At 58.8% G+C, this 18,131-nt stretch overlaps 3 protein-coding genes across 3 annotated transcripts; all 3 read right to left on the bottom strand.

Annotated features, from left to right (window-relative positions):
• Positions 1-645: 645 nt before the first annotated feature.
• On the bottom strand, positions 646-3,840 carry LMJF_32_0940 (conserved hypothetical protein; the record flags this gene model as incomplete). Its single annotated transcript, XM_001685358.1, has 1 exon — positions 646-3,840. One exon carries the CDS (start codon positions 3,838-3,840, stop codon positions 646-648), a length of 3,195 nt encoding a protein of 1,064 aa, XP_001685410.1.
• Positions 3,841-4,881: 1,041 nt separating this feature from the next.
• On the bottom strand, positions 4,882-6,996 carry LMJF_32_0930 (conserved hypothetical protein; the record flags this gene model as incomplete). Its single annotated transcript, XM_001685357.1, has 1 exon — positions 4,882-6,996. The coding sequence occupies one exon, from the start codon at positions 6,994-6,996 to the stop codon at positions 4,882-4,884; it is 2,115 nt and encodes a 704-aa protein (XP_001685409.1).
• Positions 6,997-14,758: 7,762 nt separating this feature from the next.
• On the bottom strand, positions 14,759-17,440 carry LMJF_32_0920 (putative vacuolar proton-ATPase-like protein; the record flags this gene model as incomplete). Its single annotated transcript, XM_001685356.1, has 1 exon — positions 14,759-17,440. One exon carries the CDS (start codon positions 17,438-17,440, stop codon positions 14,759-14,761), a length of 2,682 nt encoding a protein of 893 aa, XP_001685408.1.
• Positions 17,441-18,131: the final 691 nt, after the last annotated feature.

Here is an 18,131-nt window from a genome sequence, read left to right as displayed (position 1 = left end):
GCGGAAAGGGAGAAGGGCGACGCGGGTGGGGTTGTGGTGGTGGGGGAGGGGGGAGGCGCTGTGCGTCTATGGAGGTGTAGCGTTCGGCCAAATACGACGTAAGCGAAATGGCGCAACGTGGTCACCTCCTTATTAGCCGCTCTACCCCTCTCTCGCGCGCTCTCCACCTGCCATGCTTCAAAGGAGAGATGAGGCGCGTTGGCAGGATCAATGCAGAGCGCGTAAACAGAGCCACAACAAAAACAACACAAAAAAACACACCTGTCTCCATCCCGCCGTCACACATACACGCCCACACGCACGCGCGCACGTGAGGGAAGGATCATGCAGCATGTGGGGCTAACGCGTGAAAGGATGGAGAGGGATCAACCGATCCCAGACAAGCACAAGCGAATCCACGCGCATCCAACTGGACGCTCTCGTCCAAACGCCTCTAGATGCCGTTGCAACGGGGGAGCGGGGGGTGAGTGAGGCGAGCCGAGACAGTTGGGGTGCACAACAAAGCCTTTAACGAGCACAGTGCACGCTCTGGCTGACTCAAGAGAATACCCGTGCCACGGCAGCAGCATTGCTGTGTAGCACCAGTCGCGTAGCGTTGTGCTGCGGCCGCCCGCAACATCACCATTCCCCGCAGTGTGTGGCCGGTCAAGTCAGAAGGCGCCATGGACGCTCCTCCATCACCTTGTCCAGGTAGACATCAACAAGGCGCATGTGAGCAGCAGAGAGCGGCGCCAGAAACGGTAGCGTCACGGCATCCCCCAATGCACGTCGAATCCCCACAAGCACCAGCACAGCACACAGCCGTACAGAAACGTGACAGTGGTTGAGGCATCGGTTCAGAACGGCTACAACGCGATGGAGTACCGGAGCAGTCAGGGTGGGATGACGCTGATAGCCTGTCTCGTCTGGCAGCACTACACAGGCTAGCCTGTTGGTGCCCTTCGCCCCTGCTAGCGTCGGCTGCGCTTGCTTGACGACTCGAAGAATCGTGTGTACAAGATCCAGCCAGCCTGAAGTGGCGCCGTCGCCCATGGGACCCTCCAACCATCGCATTACACAACTGGCGATGGCGCTGAGGCAGAGATCCGCTGGGGGCTTGCGAACAGTCAGGAGGGTGTCGAGGCAGCACGCGGCCTGCAGCTGTGCCTCCAAAAAAGGGTCGTCGAGGCCAGCGCGGCAGATGCTCAATACGCGAGCGAGCTGCCGCGACACGGCCGATCGGGCACCAGGCCACTGTAGGAGTGCCTGCAACGCCGTCAACACAGCCCATCGCACGTTGTGGTGCGTTGCCCCTTCCACACCGGATAACTCGCGCTCCCAGTACAGGAGAAGCCGCTCCACCTCCTCTGGTACACAATTCGGGCAGTATACGTCCGCTCCCCTCTCCCTCTCAGCGCTGGCGCCGCCAGCGCGTAGCGCCTCTGCCAAGGACAGCAGGGCGCAGCGCTGCTCCTCGGTATCTCTGCAGCACGGCCGCTGACGTAGAAAGTGAGCAACAGGGTCCCTGTCACGCTGTGCCCCGGGCCAGGCGCGCCGCGGAACAGTCGCATGGGCAACGCAGCTTTCACCACCCCCATCGACACCAGCAAGCACTGGCGACGGCGTACAACTTACAGTAGCCGGCTGCGCCAGTTCAGGCAGAGGTGCGAGCACTGGCGTAGAAGCGGCACCGGTCACGGGGTCTTCTGGCAGCTCTCGCACGGTTCCTGATGACAGAGGGCGGGCTTCGTCGACCGAGAGAAACTCACGCAGGAGCTTTGAGGCTTTCTGCAACGCGCGACTACACAGAGGCGCCACGCCCGACACGCCACCGTCCTTGGTCATTCGGCCGGCTGCACCGGACAGCGGCTCGGTAGTGCCGGTCACACCGTGCTCCGTCATCGTGCAGGCCTTCAGCTCCTCGGCAAAGAGGCAGCGCAGCCGCCCTTTCCCTATTGCGCAGACGTCCGAAAGCTTCTCCTCCCAGTCCGTGTCCATCAAGCCAAAGCTCTCGCGGAGTGCCGCACGCACTTCCTCCTGCTCCGACGGCGCGAGCCGCTCCGCTATCTGTCGAAAGGACTCGGGACACGCGAGCAGCGCTGCGCCGAGCGCCGTAAACCAGCTTACCTGGGCCACCCGCACTCCAGCGCGATGGCTTTCCTTTGGTTGACGGCTTTCCAGCACGCGCAGATGCGCGAGAATGCCCCGTACAGCGATACCCATCGATGACGTCTCAGCGAAGAGAGAGGGATGTACCACGATCACGTAGTGGAGGAGCTCCGCGCAGCGCTGATCCATGGCGGCGCTGCCGCCGCCGACGTCGTCCGCGGCGCGTAGCACCGCGTTCAGCACCCCCTGCGGGGGTTCATGCGTGCGCGTAATGCGGTCGAGCAAATGACAAGCACCAGCGCGCACAACCGGTCGAGTGTGACTCGTGTTGCGAACGAGAGCACTCACCAGGAAGGGCAGCAGGCTTTGAAACTCGTTCTGCGTCGCCGCTGGTGCCCGCACCATCAGCGTGCGCAGAAAACTCTGTGCCGCCTCCACAACGCGAAAATGAATGTCCTGAACACGAATGAGCAGCCCTGCCAGTAGCTGCGCGATGTCCTCGCTCGCCAAGGAGTCACTCTCGCACAGCCTCTGCCCTTCAAGGACGGCAGCACGCCGGACGGACCAGTCGGTGCTTTCCATCGATGTGAGCAACGACGTGCCACCACCGGCACGACGCGATGCAGCGTACAGGCGCGCAGATCCAGTACTGGTGGCCAAGGCTCCCGCTCCACTTGCGTACACGTCCGGCTTCGGCAGAATAGTACCCCTCTCCTGGTGGGCGGCTGCCTCCTTGGCCGACCGCAACAGCTGCCGACGTGCCTTGCTTGGAGACGTGGGGCGCGGCGTGAACGCGCGCGCACGGCGCGCCACCGCGCTTTGCAGATCGTCCTTTAACGTGACGGTGCGGGACGCGTGCGCGGCGTCCAAAGCGTGTGGATTCCGGTGCATCGAGCTGCCACGCCTCAGAGCCAACGACGACGACGACGTAGGCGGTACCGGCGAGAGCTCCACTACTTTGAGCTCCTGCATCGCATCCGCACGTTCAGCGGCCAGCTGACGCTGCAGGCCCGCGGGCAGAACGCGAAGCAGCGCCCCTGTAGACGCCGGTTCCAAGACGTGCAGGGCCCAGAAGCACCGCCGCGCCCCACGCCGAACCTCGGCGTCAGCGTCACGCATGCGATCGCTGATCACGCGGTGGACCGCCTCAGCGTAGGCTTTGACAGACAGCTGGATCGATGTCCCCTTGGCTGCTTCCAGGTAGGAGCGCAGAACCTCGACAGAGCGCCGGCGCACGGCTGCGCTGGAAGCACCGCAGTCACACAAGAGGCTGTTCACACCCTCAATGGTAAGCACACGTTTCTGTGTCATGGAGAGGAGCACCCGCATTGCCGCAGCGGAAACCGCCGACGTTGCAGAGGAGCTCGCGGCGAGTCGCACAAGGCAGGCGAGAAACCAAGAGCACACGACTGCAACAGCAGCGCGACAGGCGCCATGCTGCACGAGCGCTCCCACAGCGTTCACCGCTGCCAATGCGATTGGTGCGCGCCGGCTCTGCAGCGCGTGCAGCAAGCAATTCCTCATGTGGAGGGACATCCACCCCACAAAGGCGCGACGACCGGAGATGTCATCGGCGAGCAAGCACGTCACCTCCTCCAGCAGCCGAGCCTGAATGTGCCAGTCCCGCAACGGCTGCCGCAGGCCGGCCGAAGCCTTGGTTTGCCGCTGCTCCTCGGCGATCGCGTCGCCGAGCAGCTGCACGCGTCGCAGCACCTCCTCATCCTTCAATGCCACGTTTGATGTGCGCGCCATGATGGTGGTGGTCTTGCGGTGTGCACCGTTGCGTGTGGCTCTGGGATACGTGCGCGCTTTCGGTGTCTTGGAAGCAGCTTCATTAGCCCCTTCTCACGAGGGAAGGGGAACAAAAGGAAATCGGCTGCACAGCGATGCGGCGCACAGCCGCTTCCAGCCTCCGCTAGCGGCTGTCCAACGGCGTCTCAGAAGCGGAGACGAGGTGCAGTGGGCTGATTCGACGGTTGTGTTAGCAGCGGGAGACATCAGCGCCAGGGTGAAGGGGCGAACGTGCCTCGCCCCACCGCGGCAACTTGAAGACAGGCGGGGGCCCGTGGTCGGGATTACACACAGAGAGATGAAGAAGAGAATGGGAGTTGACCAGATTGAATGAGGGTGGTGAAGTGCAAAAAAGAGACGCAGAGCGCATGCGAAGACGCGGCAGCCGGCACACCTACACGTACACATGCAGACATTCTGCGCACGGTTATGCAATGCCTGTCGCACCACGGCAGCACGTCGCGAGCTCAAGTAACGTCAGGGTGTCAAGAGAGTCGAGGAAGAGAACGAGGCGGCTCGGCATGCGGGCCTCGCCTTGAGTCGCTTTCGCGCAGGCTCGTACTATGTCATCTCACTGCGGCATGCCATGCTCGTCTTCCGCATTCGCCGGGTCCTGGTGTTGCTGCTTGCCGCTACGTCGATAGAAAACACCATTGTGAACATCTACAGGACCAAAGACACAGCTAAAATCGACGAGCACGCAGACGGGAGCTCCGCATACAAACTTCCTCTACGCTGCCTCCCGTTGCTCGGGTAAAACCTGGAGGTGCAGGAGCCTGAAGCAACACGATTTCCAAGGACACAGGCATGATCCGTAGCGCGCCAAGTGCTGGAGATGACAAGGAGAGGGCTCGCGATACGTTTGGGTTGCCCGCGTCATCGGCAGACGCCGCACAAGGAACAAGACGTGTGCGCGAGAACGCCCGGCTTCCCGCAGCTGCGTGCGCGTCGTACTGGGCACTGCTGCACTACCCCCTCCCCCTCGCTCAACCCCACGCCCCCCTACCCATCACCGCAGCTTTTCACCAGCTCCGTCGCCGCCCGCACTGCGGCATCCATGCTGGTGCTACGGCTGCCCGCCGCGAGCGTATCGCGCTTTCCCACATCAGACCACTCCGCAGTGGTCACTGCGGAGCTGTCTCCAACAAACACGTTTCGCAGCCCTGTGACCCGCGACGAGCAGGACGCAGACGACGATGAGGCCAAAAAGGTCTCGCTGCTGCCACTGGCAAAGCCAAGCCAATATGCGTGCGCGTCCGCGTAGCGGCGCATGTACGTCTCCGTCGCCGCGACGCGGCGCGACCACTCGCGCAGTTCTTTCAGCTCCACCTTCCCGCGAGCCGAGTGCTTCGACGGCGGCAGTCGGGAAAGCTGCGCGAGTCGAACAGCCTTCGCTTCGTCGCTGGCGACGAGGAGAGTAAAGTCAGTCGATTCGACTCCCGGCTCCAGCGTCAGGTTCGCCAGCGGTGGGGTTTCGCTGAGGCGGCGGCACTCCTTGATGCCTGCAAGGAATGCGTTTTGGACCTGGCGGTGCACCTCCTCGGACAATGGGCAGACAGCCTGGTGAGAGCAGAGCGCGCGGACATGTGCTGCACCAGGCGGAGACGCCTTTGTATCCAGCGCCACCGCATGCTCCAACCCATCAATACCATGAACAATGAGAAGCATCGTGAAGGCCTGAAGCGGAGTTCCGAGAACGGTGTCCCATCCCATGCCCTTGAAGCGGGCGGCATCGCGCCCACCAAAGGGGAAGAGAATAACACGCAGCTCCGCCTGCGGGGCGATGTGCGGCAGCGGTAGTGACAAGAGAGTGTCGCACAGCGGTGTCAAGTACGGGCCTCGCTGGGTGAGCCACCACATAGCAGTCGACCTCGCATTCCTCGCATTGAAGCTGTCCGCCGACACTGCTGGCACCGCGGAGAAGATGAGCGGCAGCGCCAGCGCATCGCGCACAGGGACTGTGGACGGTGGCGGCTTCCGCACGCGTAAAGCAGGGTGTTTGGCCATCTTGTGCAGCAGGCGCGGGCTGTGTAGAGCGCCGGCCGCAACGACTACGCCCTTTCCGACGGGGATGGAGACGATCGCACCTGCGTCGCCGTGGCTGGGGCGCACTTGCACACCTGTCACACGCACTCCACGCTCTTCCGATTCGCCGCCATCCTGCGTCGCCACGTCGACGTTTACTGCCGTGTGCCCTGTCAGCACGCTCAGTCGCCGGTGCAGCGTGTCTGTGGCAATATCGCCCAGCAGAGCGGAGGGCAATGCCAGACGCCTGCCATCTTCGTCGAGGTACAGGTAGCAAGGAAACACGACGCCCCGCTTGACAGGCACGGCGGTAGTGGGCAGGTATGGGGCAGCCAGCTTGAGGGCTTTGGCGGCTTCAGCGAAGGCCCAGGAGAGAGGATTGCGGACGGCTGGGAAGCGCACAGGCAACCGGGTCCACTGTGGCAATGCTTCACAGCTGCTCTGCGCCGTGCGGGACGATGCGTTTTCGGCACCTGGCACTGCCTCGTCCGTGACCGGCCAGAGAGAGTTTACGTGCATGCCCCAATCCAGCTGCGCCGTGCCGCCCAGTCCGACTCCACGAGGGTAGGGCGCGTACTGGAGGAGCAAATATCGATTCGCCTTTCGTGCCGCGGCAGCCAACGTTGTTCCGCCCGCCCTCGCGGGGGCGGCCACGAGGGCCTCCTCCGCCTGGAAAAAGTGGCATGGGCGCTGAGCGACGTAGCCTTCATCAGGCGTGCCGCCCAGGAAGGTGGGGTGCATTCCCTTCAGCCGCGCCTCCAGTGGGACCCGGACAAGATCCGGCGCGAAGGACAGCAGCCGGTCGCGTCGCCCGGCTTCAAAGAGGAGGGCTGCTGAAGACGCTGGCTGCGGGTCCCCCCCACTCTCGATCAGGACGATGTGACATGCTTCGCTGGTACGACGCAGCAACTCCGCTGCAGCGGCAAGCCCAGCAGCGCCTCCGCCAATGACTACATAGTCACTGGCAGGAACGCTGGACGTTGAGTGATGGCTTTGATAAGAGGGCCGCAGCTGATTCGTAGAGCGTGGACGGAAGTTCACATACCAGTAGATGAAAAGCACCACCACCAAGACCACCGCTTCGACAAACATGGCTGCAGGGCCCCACCACCAAAGCAGGGCAGAAAAGGAGTTGAACGACCGTAGTAGCGTGCACGTGCGTGAATCTGCGCGCTCATGACGAGCGAGCGCCAGCTCCTGCAAGCGAAGGGCAGTGAAAGAAAAATGGTTTCAAAAGAGAACAAAAAGGGCTGCTTGAAAGGCATAAAGCAAGGAGGAGCATGAACCACCTACACCGGCACGCATGGAAAGCTTCTGCAGTAGAGTCAGCCCCTGACAAATGTGGGAGTGACGGGGAAGGTTGTAGCCGTCGTAATCCACACGATGCCGGAAACAGGCGAAGCAGCCGACACTGTTTTCTCCTTTTTCAGCAGGACCATTCTCTACCATACAGCATAGGTTGAATACCGCTCAGCCCGCCCCGGCCTGCCACAGGACCATCACGTGTGGCGAAGCTGCCCGTAAGCACGCGTTGCACCCCTCCGCCAACCCAGTCACCCCAGCACGGCCCCTGCCTCAAAGTCTACCCACCTACCCGCTGAGCAGCTCACCGCGTGGTGCACACACACACGCACACGCCGCTCGCGGTGGCTCAGGCGCTCCACACCAGTGGGCAGTGCGAGGGGCCGGGTGTGAGGTACGCTCGAGTCACGCTAGCGCTTTGCCCATCACGCAGGTGGCACAAACATGTTCAACGTCGTAGGCCACTCCGACACAACGCCATCCAGGACCTGACCGCCAACATCCGTAGCGGTGAGCCACTCTGCTCTCCCCTCCCTCCGCCCTACATCGTGAGCACATGTCCCTATCACGGTCACAGGTGGTTGTGCATCGGCAGGGAGAGGGAGCGCCTGCTTGGCTTCTCCCCCACAGACAGAGTCGGGGGTCACCAAGCCCTCAGATACCACACATTGACGTATCCCTCCCCCCCGTCACCCAGGGATCAGGGTCGTTATCCAACGGAAAAGAGAAAGAGTGGAGGGAGAGAGGAAGGGATGAGTAAAGCATACAACGACAAACTTGTGAGGAGGCATGTCGGTGCCACAGTGCGCCTTCTAGTGCTCAGGAAGGCAGCAAGAAGGGAAGGGAGGAAGCAACTCCCCCTTCCCACCGCAGTCCCTCCCTCCACCTGTTTTTGGTTCCGCATGCACCTCTCTGCGCGTGGCGCGCGGTGCCCGAGCTGGATGCACCGGAGCGGCTCTCAAAACGCACACACGAAGCACAGACCCACGCACGGCGCCTGAACTGGGCAAGAGTGCACACCTCCCCAGTTACTGCGGGCGCAGCCGCACTTGTTTGTTACACACGAACGCGGCGCGGCGCTCGTGCAGGTGATGGCCCGCGCTAGAAAGAGAAAGCGAAAGATTGTTGGCCGCCACTCCCTCTCATCCGTGACGACTGCTGCGTGAAGGGTCTCGGCGGCGGTGCTCACAATTTTTCGTGTAGGCTAGGTTAGCGCACCCTCCTCTGGTCGTCGTTTTCGTCTGTTATAGCTTGGAGATGAATGATACGATGAACAGAAAGTAGATATCCTCCCAGCGATTTTCGTTTTTTTTTTGCCTCCCCCCCCTCCCCCTCTCCCTCCTTAAGATTTTTGTCGAGAGCCCGCAATGTTGACTGTAGCCCTTCGTTATCTTCCCCGTCCTTCTCTGCGCTTTCCCGCAGCCACGGCCGCGTCTGCGTCGTCGTGTCGCGACAACAACGGGGAAGTGAACGGAAGAGCGAGAAGGCCACACACATGCGCGAATAACAACAAAGGAAAGCAGACAAACGCGATCTCATGAGGCGCAGCACAGACACACACACACACACACACACGCACGCACACACACGCACGGAGAGAAGGGATGCGCGTCCGAGCATGCGGTGTCACCCAAGGAGCCAAGAAGAAGAGAGACTGGGAGGGAGGGAGAGACGGAGGTGTTTGTGTGATTGTGTGTGTGTGTGTGTGCTGGGAGTGGTACTAAAGGCACACTGCAAAACCAATACGAGCGGCTGCGTGATTTTCTACTTCACTTTTCGTACTTGCTCAAGAGAGAAAAAACGAAGAGTGAAGAAAAACAACCAACAACAAAAAAAATGGTGGGGGCAATGTGGTATGAGTACTCGCGCAATCGACAGAACAACAAACGCGAGAAGGGTCAGGGAAGAGCGAGAAACAAAAGAAAAAGGGAAAACATGAACCAGCGATCTCTCATGCGCCTTGGCGCAAACTAAACGTGAATCAGTAGGCGAACAGAAGAAGAAACTCCGCCCATACGCAGAGAAATGGGCACGCACAAGTTCCACACCTATCAGATAACCATGGCGAAACACGCAAAACAAGATAAAAAATGGAAGTTAACATAGAAAGACAAGAATTTGGTGAGGGAAACGGACAAAAAACGAGAGATGGGAAAGGGAGAGAGTGGAAAGAAAAACAAAAAGATAAAAACTGTAGGTTTGAAGAAGAGAGAGAGGGGTTCGAGAATGCCGTGACAAGTACATCAGCGCCGTCTAGCTACTCAGGAAGCGAGTCTGTGGAGAGAGAGACAGTGGAGGAGAGGCGGCGGCGGTGACGGCGTTGCCCGACCTTATGACACGAAAAAGGAGGAGGGGAAGAGGAAAGGCGATGAAAACATCCGCAGAGGAGCAGGAGGCCAAGGAACGTTCTGTTACTAGAAACCGCAAAAAAAAGGAGAGTGCTTACACACCCCGAAGCGATACTTCCTTGAAGGGCAGCGAAGAAGCCTGAACCACAACCCTCTCGCTCCACAGTTGCACAATGGAAGAGACTATCACGCCGTCTTCGGTTAATGCAGGGTTGAACAATTTCAGAAGAAAGCAAGACAGTAAAAAAAAAGGAAAAAGCTATGCTAATGCATCTTCACAATCCGATCGCTTGCCATTTCCTCGCCGTTGCCCGCCAACTTCGAAAGTACCCGCGCATATACACAGGCGCCTACCCCCCTTTCCACCTCCCCCCCGAGGGCGCCATCGTCAGCGGAATGCCAGCACCTGGGCAAAACCCTTCTCTGACGCTTCGCGAACACGAACGCACTCCCCACCCCCTTGACGAGAAAGAAAAAAGAGAGACCAAGACTCTGGGGGACTTGCATGTTCTTTTTTTTTTCTTTCGTTTCCTTCCCAAGAAGAACAAATGCTCTACGCGGCACCCCCAAAGGCGGCCGGTCACCGGCATCAATGGCAAAGAGCGCGAGGTGCTTTCCACATTCTCCAAGCCAGCTACGCACATATACACACACAGAGAAGGGGGGGGGCAACAACAAGGGCGAAGAGAGCAAGCAACAACAGAAAAAAAAAGAGAACAGTGAGAACGGAGCGAGAGAGAAAAACACACACGGAAACAAACAATTCATTAACGTCGATGATCCCCGAATGGGGGAGGCGAAACAAAATGAGAGCAGAAGGTCTTTGATGAGAGTACAGAACCGAAAACACACGAAAAAAAAACACAACTGCGCGGGTGTGAGTGAGGGCATACTGGGTGGGTGGGAAAACAATGAGTATAAACACGCAGCGCCTGTACGCTCGCTAAGCAATATGCCTTCTTGCCAGCACGCGGGCATGCGCTGTATGCGCACACCGGCGCACACGGAGAGGTACACAACCACGACACAACACAAATCACGAGATAATGAGAAAGCACGTCCACGAAACGAATCCTCATCAAACTCTAATACACCCGTAGCTCATGCAAAAGCGTCAGACATAGAGGACAAAAAAGAAGAAGAGGGAAGCACCGTCAAACGGAAAATCACTGCCATCCGACAGCAGTCGCTGCACCCATGAACAAAAACGGGGCAATAAACGAGAGCTCACAAATGCACCGCACATCATCCTCCTTCTTTTGCTTGACTCTTCTCTTCCCTCTCCTCTGTGACTACGCAGCGACTGCCAAAAAAAAAGGGAGCCGCCACCACCGAAGTCTACAAAACCAATCGAAAACACAAAAGCCAGCAAAACAACGAAAAAAAAGCACACGTACACACGCCGGCACGTTTCTCTCACTCTTTCACTGCCTTCTTTGTTTTCTGCGTTTTACTTTCGAGAAGCCTGCACATTCTACCGCCACCAACAGGTCAGCGACGAAGCCCACACCACAGCCACAGCTCACCCGCCCCTCTGCTGCACCACGGCGCAACCCTGCGCCTCCGCGACGAACCGCGCTGCCGCCAGCGCGCGGCCATGCGCCGAGCGGGCTCCCCGTCCTCTTCCCCGCCCACTCACCGCCTACCTGCCGCACCGCCGGCGCCACACCGACCCGGGTGCACCGCACGCCTTGATGCAAACGCGGGCCACGTCCACGGTCCTGCTCGAGGGCGGTAAGCGGTGGCGTCCGTCGTGCGGGTGGCAGGGGCTGGCCTAGCCGCGTGCCGAGGGAGACCATGCAGGGGGTGGGCAAGCCACGGACCAGGGCCCTCCGAGGCCCGCCACACATTGCCGGCATGCCCTGCCGCTCTCCCCCCCTCTCGCCTCCAGCCGCGGCATTCCACAATATGGTGCGGAGACCCTCCCACACCGGGCTCTGGCACACACGGTGGTGCCGTTCGGGGCGCGCTCGTCCTGTCCCCGGCATCTGCGCCGCATCAGCTCACGCGGCCACATGGAGGAGACGCCGCATCCCTCGCACGCATGCGCGTCGGCGTGGGCCGCTGTGTCACCCGCCACTGCAGGAATCCAGGGTGCGGGCACGTGCCCGCGCGCAGCAGGGTGAGCACGGCCCCGGTCAGCGGTCTCGGACCGCGGTGCCGACGCCAACGTAGAAGGCTGCTGCGCCGACGGGGACCCTAGTCGGTGCAGTCGGCGCCGCCCCTCGCTGGCATGGCCGACTTTGCAAGCTTGTCGGCCTCTGTCCTTCGCTGCCCACGCACAATGGCCAATGACACGCTGAAATGGGAGACGCGCGCGACGGGCCAGCCAGCCCCGCAACAACAGCACCCAGGCCTTGTTTTGCCGTGTCTCTGCTGATCCAGCTACCCTCGCAGCAGGTCCAGCGCCAAGCTCCACCGCTTAGTGCCCAGCGCGATAGCTGCGAGCAAGCGGGCCGCAGCCTCTGGGCGCTGTACCTATGAGTGTATTATGATCATTAAGCATCGCGGCCCCTCCATGACTGGATGCCCATCTGAACAATAGAAGCGGGAGGAAAACAAAGAAAAAGCAGGAGGACGGAAAAGGTACCCGAAGAACGACGGAAACGAGTGTGGAGGATGTGTATGTCTACTTCTCTCGACTCGCCCTCGTTTTTGAACGCCCTCCTTCCCTCCTCTCGACTGCAGACGCTGCGATGCACTCTAGATCCCCGGAGCAGCACAGTCGTCTCACACAAAGATGCATCAAGCAACATTAGTGAGCAGCAGCAACGAAGCAGAAAAAGAGAAGACGATTAGCGCTCTCAGTCGTCGACAGGACGAAATCGGAAGCTCTCCAACGCGTCTTGGTACGCTTCGTCTGAGATGTCCCCTAGCGAGGCGTAACAAATTTCCCCCTGCTCCACCTGATGGCGACTGAGGGTGAGGCTGTGCAGATCGGGATCTGCCCGCTTGGATATCTCGGCAAGGGACATGCGGTGTGCTGCCAGGAGCTCCTGTGGTGTCATACCCGGCACATTGGAACGCGAAGTGATCAAGTTCGACGGCATATCATCATCTTTATCTGAAGTACCGCAGCGGCTGGCGGTGCGCTGGAAGGTGGCCACGAAGAATGGCCGGTCTTCAACATCCGCAAGGGCATTAGAACTCTTGCTACGCAGCTCTTTCATGGCTGGCATAAAGGCTTCGGTGTGTGTGTGTGTGTACGTGTGTTTTGTTTCGTTACTGCGCCTACGGCGAGGTTGGTGATTGGCAACGAATTGGCAGTTGTGACGGAAAGAAGTGGCACACCAGAGGATGGGGGACTGTCGAGAGAACAACACAAGACAAACAAAGCGAGTAAAGTGGAAGAACAAAAACGGAGAAGTAGAACGTGAAAAGAAGTGAGCAGAGAACGGATGCTCTGAGGCGAGTTGCCGTGCACGCAATACAAGCTTGCCTTTCCGCTCTCTCTGTTCTTGGATCTTGCTGTTCTGGTTTCGACCTCGCGTACGAGCTGTGCAGTTCTTCACTGACGATGGTGTCTAAAAGGCGGGGAAGGAAGAAGAGACGAATGGAAAACACGGAAAGCAACGGAGGAGATGAGAAGCACGATGCACAAACGCCGTATGGAGCTGGAGCTCGTGAAGCAGAAAACCGCGAAACAAAAAAAAAAGGGAGGGCGAAACAGAAAAAAAGAAAGCGTCGAGCGCTACGGGTACAGAGAGCAACACACACACGCGACAACAAGGCACATATGCAGAAGAAAGGAGGGGTTTATGTGAAGGAGCACATACACACACACACACACACACACACACGCACACTGAAATATAAAAAAAGAAAAAAACTGCAGGCAAAGCAACCAGAAAGCAAACCACACACACACACGCGCGCAAAAAAAAGGCGTGAAAGCGAAATGCGGAACACCAAACAGCAGCGATGAAAGAGAACCACAGCCGCTGTGTGTATAGCGAAAGCAAGAGAATTACGAACACGGGAGGGAGACTTCGATCGACACTGTGCTAGAGGGGCGTGAAAAGAGGTGTACTAAGAGGGGCGCAGAGAAATGGAATCAACGACCAAAGATGCGGGGCGAAACAAAAGCGAGAAAGAAGCAGAAGAGTCTCAGGACGTTGGCGATGCCAATGGGGTCTGATAGGGGCGTGGAAAGGACAGCGACAATGACGACAGGCGAAAGGAGGGAAGCCCAAAAAGAGGAGGTGTGTGCGTGATTAACGCTTTCTGTGTGGTTGATCCTTGTGTTTTCTTATATGATTCACTCAGCTGGGAGGACGCGTGGACTCTTTACGAGGCATCGGGCAGCCGGGAAGAGGTGGAGACGGTGCGAAAGACGCACACAGAGAGGCAAGCAGAGGAAATAGAACGTAGAGGACGGGGAGGAGAGTAGAAGAAGTGTGACGATGATGCGTGCGCGCACCAGGGCAGTTGGCAGCTGTCATGGACGCGGTACAGGGGTGCTCTGGTGGGGGGAGGGAGGCGGAGCGTCTCTTGTGGTCAATGCGCCTGGCGTGCTCTCCGACACAACCCGTCGCCTAACAGCCAACAATCCGCTCGTTCATTTCGCGTACAAGACGACGCAGACTGCCACAGCAGGGGAGGGCTGCGGGGAAAAAGAGAGAGGGCGCGGAAACACGACCTGACCCTTCTCGTTTCGCATTTTCGCTGACGCGTATGTCCTGTGTGTGTGAATGTGTGAGATGTGCCTTAACGTCGGCATCCAGGGAGCAAGGTGCGGCGACACAGGAGAAAGGAAGCACTGAAGCAAACGCATCGCCGAAAACAAGAGGAAGACGCCAAGGGCAGGCCGAGAGGGAGACACACTTGCACATTCCGCGGACGTTGTGTAGGCGATTCGGGAGCAGAGCTGTCTGCCGCGCTCATCGCCGATGAGGTGCGAAAAGGAAAAAAGAACAGCAAGACGACAGGAGGCGGTGGGGCGAAACGCGGAAGCGAGGAGCGGGGAAGAAGAGGCGGTGGCGGAAAGCCGCTAAGGGAAAGACGTGGGTCATGTCAGTGGCAGCGATGGCACCTCTCACAGGCTCTTGTGCCCCTTGGTTTCCGCTCCTGTTCCCTTATACTTCCACACACGCGCAAAAGAGGGGAAAAACAATTTCATGGACGGACCTGGTTCCACCAGCATTGTACTCATCCCAGCGCATGCTAACATGACAACGCCGCCTTCCATGTCTCCGCTCTCCACGCTAGTTTGCCGTGTTAAGGTTTGTCAGGTCCAGCGGATCGAACGCCCGTCCGTCGCCAGCGTAGAACTTGTTCTGGAACTCCACCCAGTGCAGACGCAGCGCATGCAAAAACGCCGACAGCGCCTCCATGCCCACCAGCACACCGAGTGTCGTGCCAATCCATAGCAACACCCCAATGGCAATCACAAAGCCAGAGCTGTTGTCGATGTCGAGCGTTTTGGCCACCGTGAAGCTGAAGAAGACCTCGGACAGCTGCGAGTGGGCGAGCGACAGCGCCCACAGCCGCAGGTACGAGGCAGTATTCGACACACTGCTCAGCACATACTCGATGGTGTGAATCACATAGTGGATGATCAACTCCGAGACATCAAAGTGCTCGAATTTTTCGTTTTCGCGCTCGATCACCGTGGCTGTGGAACCTTCTTCACTGCTCGCTGCAGGCACGCCAAAGGGATGCATGTTGTCGTCACCGAAAATGTTCGCCGTTTCGTCGTCGTCGCTCATCAAATTCCGGTGCGCGCTCTCGTCACCGCTGTCGCTGGTCTGCCGGTGCTGCAGGGACGCCGACGGCTCATTCAAGAAAGCGTCTGTGTAGTCGGAATTTTCGATTGTGACCACGCTGGTCCGCAGCGCTCTGCCGTGGCGGCGGCGGCTGCCCCAAACTTGCCGGCGCCGCTGCCACCGCTTGTAGTCCCGCATCTCAATGTATGGCATTCCCAGCAGCATGAAGGGAACCATCGCAAAAGCCGCGAGAAGCAGAAACACCTGCAGCCCGGCCTGTCCACCGAAGAGCGGGTTCGGCACCGAGCCAGGCTGCAGAAAAAAATTCGTCATGATCTCCAGGATGCTTGGCGCCTTGTTCGTGTTCTCCCACGTGCGGCACCACTTCACCATGATGAGAATCGACATGTATCCAAAGGTGCAAAGTAAGAAAACGAACTCGGGCACAAACAAAAAGGCGATCTTGTACCAGTTCTTCTCGTAGATGCTATTGTTGAGAGAGAGAAAGAGGCCAGCGAACATCTGCGCCACGCCGACAATGACAGCGTGCTTCATCTTCACAGAGTTGTAGAACTCTAGCTTGTTGTCTGTCTCGGCCCATGCCGCATCCAGACCCATCGCATAAACGCGCGGCGGCTTCACACTTGGCAGCCCGTTCGGCGTCGTCGGGTAGGTGGTGCCCTTCTGCTCCGAGATCGGGGCCCACGTGTAGCCGCTGGAGAAGAGGTTCAGAGAAAAGCCGAAGAAGTCGTTGTACAGGACGCCCATGTATATGGCAAAGAGGGACATGAGCAGCAGTAAGTAGCGGCCACCGAACGCCATGGCGACTATTTCGTTGAGCTGCGCCGTCCGCCAGGCTTTTTCTTTGCTGATGAAAAAGAGGGCGATGAAGAGCAGCAGAAAGCCGTGGCCAATGTCGCCGTACATGATGCCGAACAGGTACGGGAACGTGATGATGGTGAACACACCCGGGTTGACTTCCTTGTAACGCGCCATGCCGTAGCTGTCGACGATTCCCTGGAACGACTCGGTAAAGCGGTTCGTCTCAAAAAACGTCGGCGGGTGCTTCTGCTCGGCGTGGAGCGTCACTATGGACTCGACGCTGCCGTTTGCCGAGGCGACGGCGTCTTGCAGCGCACGGCGAAGGGACTGCTCGTGGCGCAATGGTACCCACGCGGAGGCCGTGCAGGTGGAGCCGGACATGGCACACGTGTTCATCGCCGTCAGCACCACCTTCTCGACTTTTAGGTAGGTCTTGTACAGCCGGTGCTCTTCGTACCACAGCGTCAGCACATCGCGCTTGCGCCGCTCAACCCCCTCGATGGTGTCCTCGACGTGGTGGGCGGTGGTCGAGGTGGTGAGCTCGATACCGCGACTCTGTACCTCGTCCAGGGTGTAAACATCGGCGCCGAGCCCAATCATGAGCTTCTTCAAGCGGGTGATCATCGTCGGCGAGGCGCACAGCACCATAAATGACGTCTTGGCCACGTTTCGCTCGCCGGTCTGGACGTCGACGAACATGGCCGGCTCGTTACTGATCTCGACGATGGCGTTGCCGCGGGTGATGCGGTAGCAGAGGCGGTAGAGCTCCTCGCTGAGTTTTGAGTCAATGAAGCCGAAGAGGCTGGCTAGCCGGGAGAACGCCTCTGAGCTGACGGCAGCGCCGTGGTGGGCGTAGCTGCTGTTGCTTGCAGCCATATCGCACGGTGTCTCCACCAAGAGCCTGTACTTGTAGTAGAGCAGTGCCATCTCCTGGTTCTGGTTCATCTCATGCTGGAACCCCTCGAGCGACGTGAGCATTGCAGTCAGCTCGTTCACGGTCGACTCGATGCGGTCGTCGATCATGTGCATTTGTCCCCGCAGCAACGATGACCGCATCTCCTCCACGGTGGCGCTCATGTGCACGTCCTCGGGGTACCTCTCAAGCAAGTCCGCATCCTTGCACATCGACTCCTCGATGAAGTGAAGCTTGCGCTGCAGCTCCTCGCAGCGGCGCAGCTCCTCCGTGAACGGCCTGGCAAACGCAGTGACCCCCTCGTTCATGTCGAGGAACTGCACGCAGCCCAGCATACCAACCTCATACATGGTGTCATGCAGAACCTCTCGCTGAAGGATAATGTTGACGCGGATCATGTCCTCCGACCGCCACAAGCCGCTGCATTGTTCCTGATGCCACGGCATGGCTGCAATATTGGCCAATGCAACAACAAAAACGAGGGCAGTACACGAGAAGGTTGCTGTGTACGTATGCTTCGCTTCCTGTGCCCTTGAAAAAACGAAGCAGCGAACGATAAACAAACAAGACACGAATAAATACCGCGCAATGCGTCGCGTAACACCAGCACAGCAGGGCGGGGGAAAAGGAGTTGATGCAAGAGCGGGAAAACGGCCAGAGCAGGAGCAAGAAGGAGGCTAGGGTGCCCGGTAGAAAGCGTTCAAGAGAGCCGCGTGACCTTGCTGCCATCCAGTGATGTATACAACAACAAGAACAACAAAAAATAACATAACAAAAAGACGAAAAGTAGCAGCAGCAGCAGCTGCCGCACTCAGCCGTCGAAAGAACACGCCGAAACGCAATCGCAAGCAACGAAGCTACCACGAGTCGACAGTCGCCGCCGAAAAACAAAAGGTGCAGCAGCCAAACGCGTGACGGGTGTTTCCTTCCTATCCTGTCCCACGTGTGGGCCTCCTTCCTCGGCCTCGATCTTACCCTTCACACGTGAAGTGATTGGCGATTCGCGAAGAGGGCAACGCAAAAAGTGCGAGCGCACACACACACACACGAGACAGAAAAAACAGACAGAGAGATGGAGGCGTTTCAGTGCCAATAGAAATGAAAAAGTGCACAACAAGGGCACAACAAGAAAACACA

The sequence above is a fragment of the Leishmania major genome, chromosome 32 (genome assembly GCF_000002725.2).
Source record: "Leishmania major strain Friedlin complete genome, chromosome 32".
NCBI classification, from domain to species: Eukaryota; Euglenozoa; class Kinetoplastea; order Trypanosomatida; family Trypanosomatidae; genus Leishmania; species Leishmania major.
Note: the sequence above shows the minus strand (reverse complement) of the source record. Positions and strands in the feature narration are given on the sequence as shown.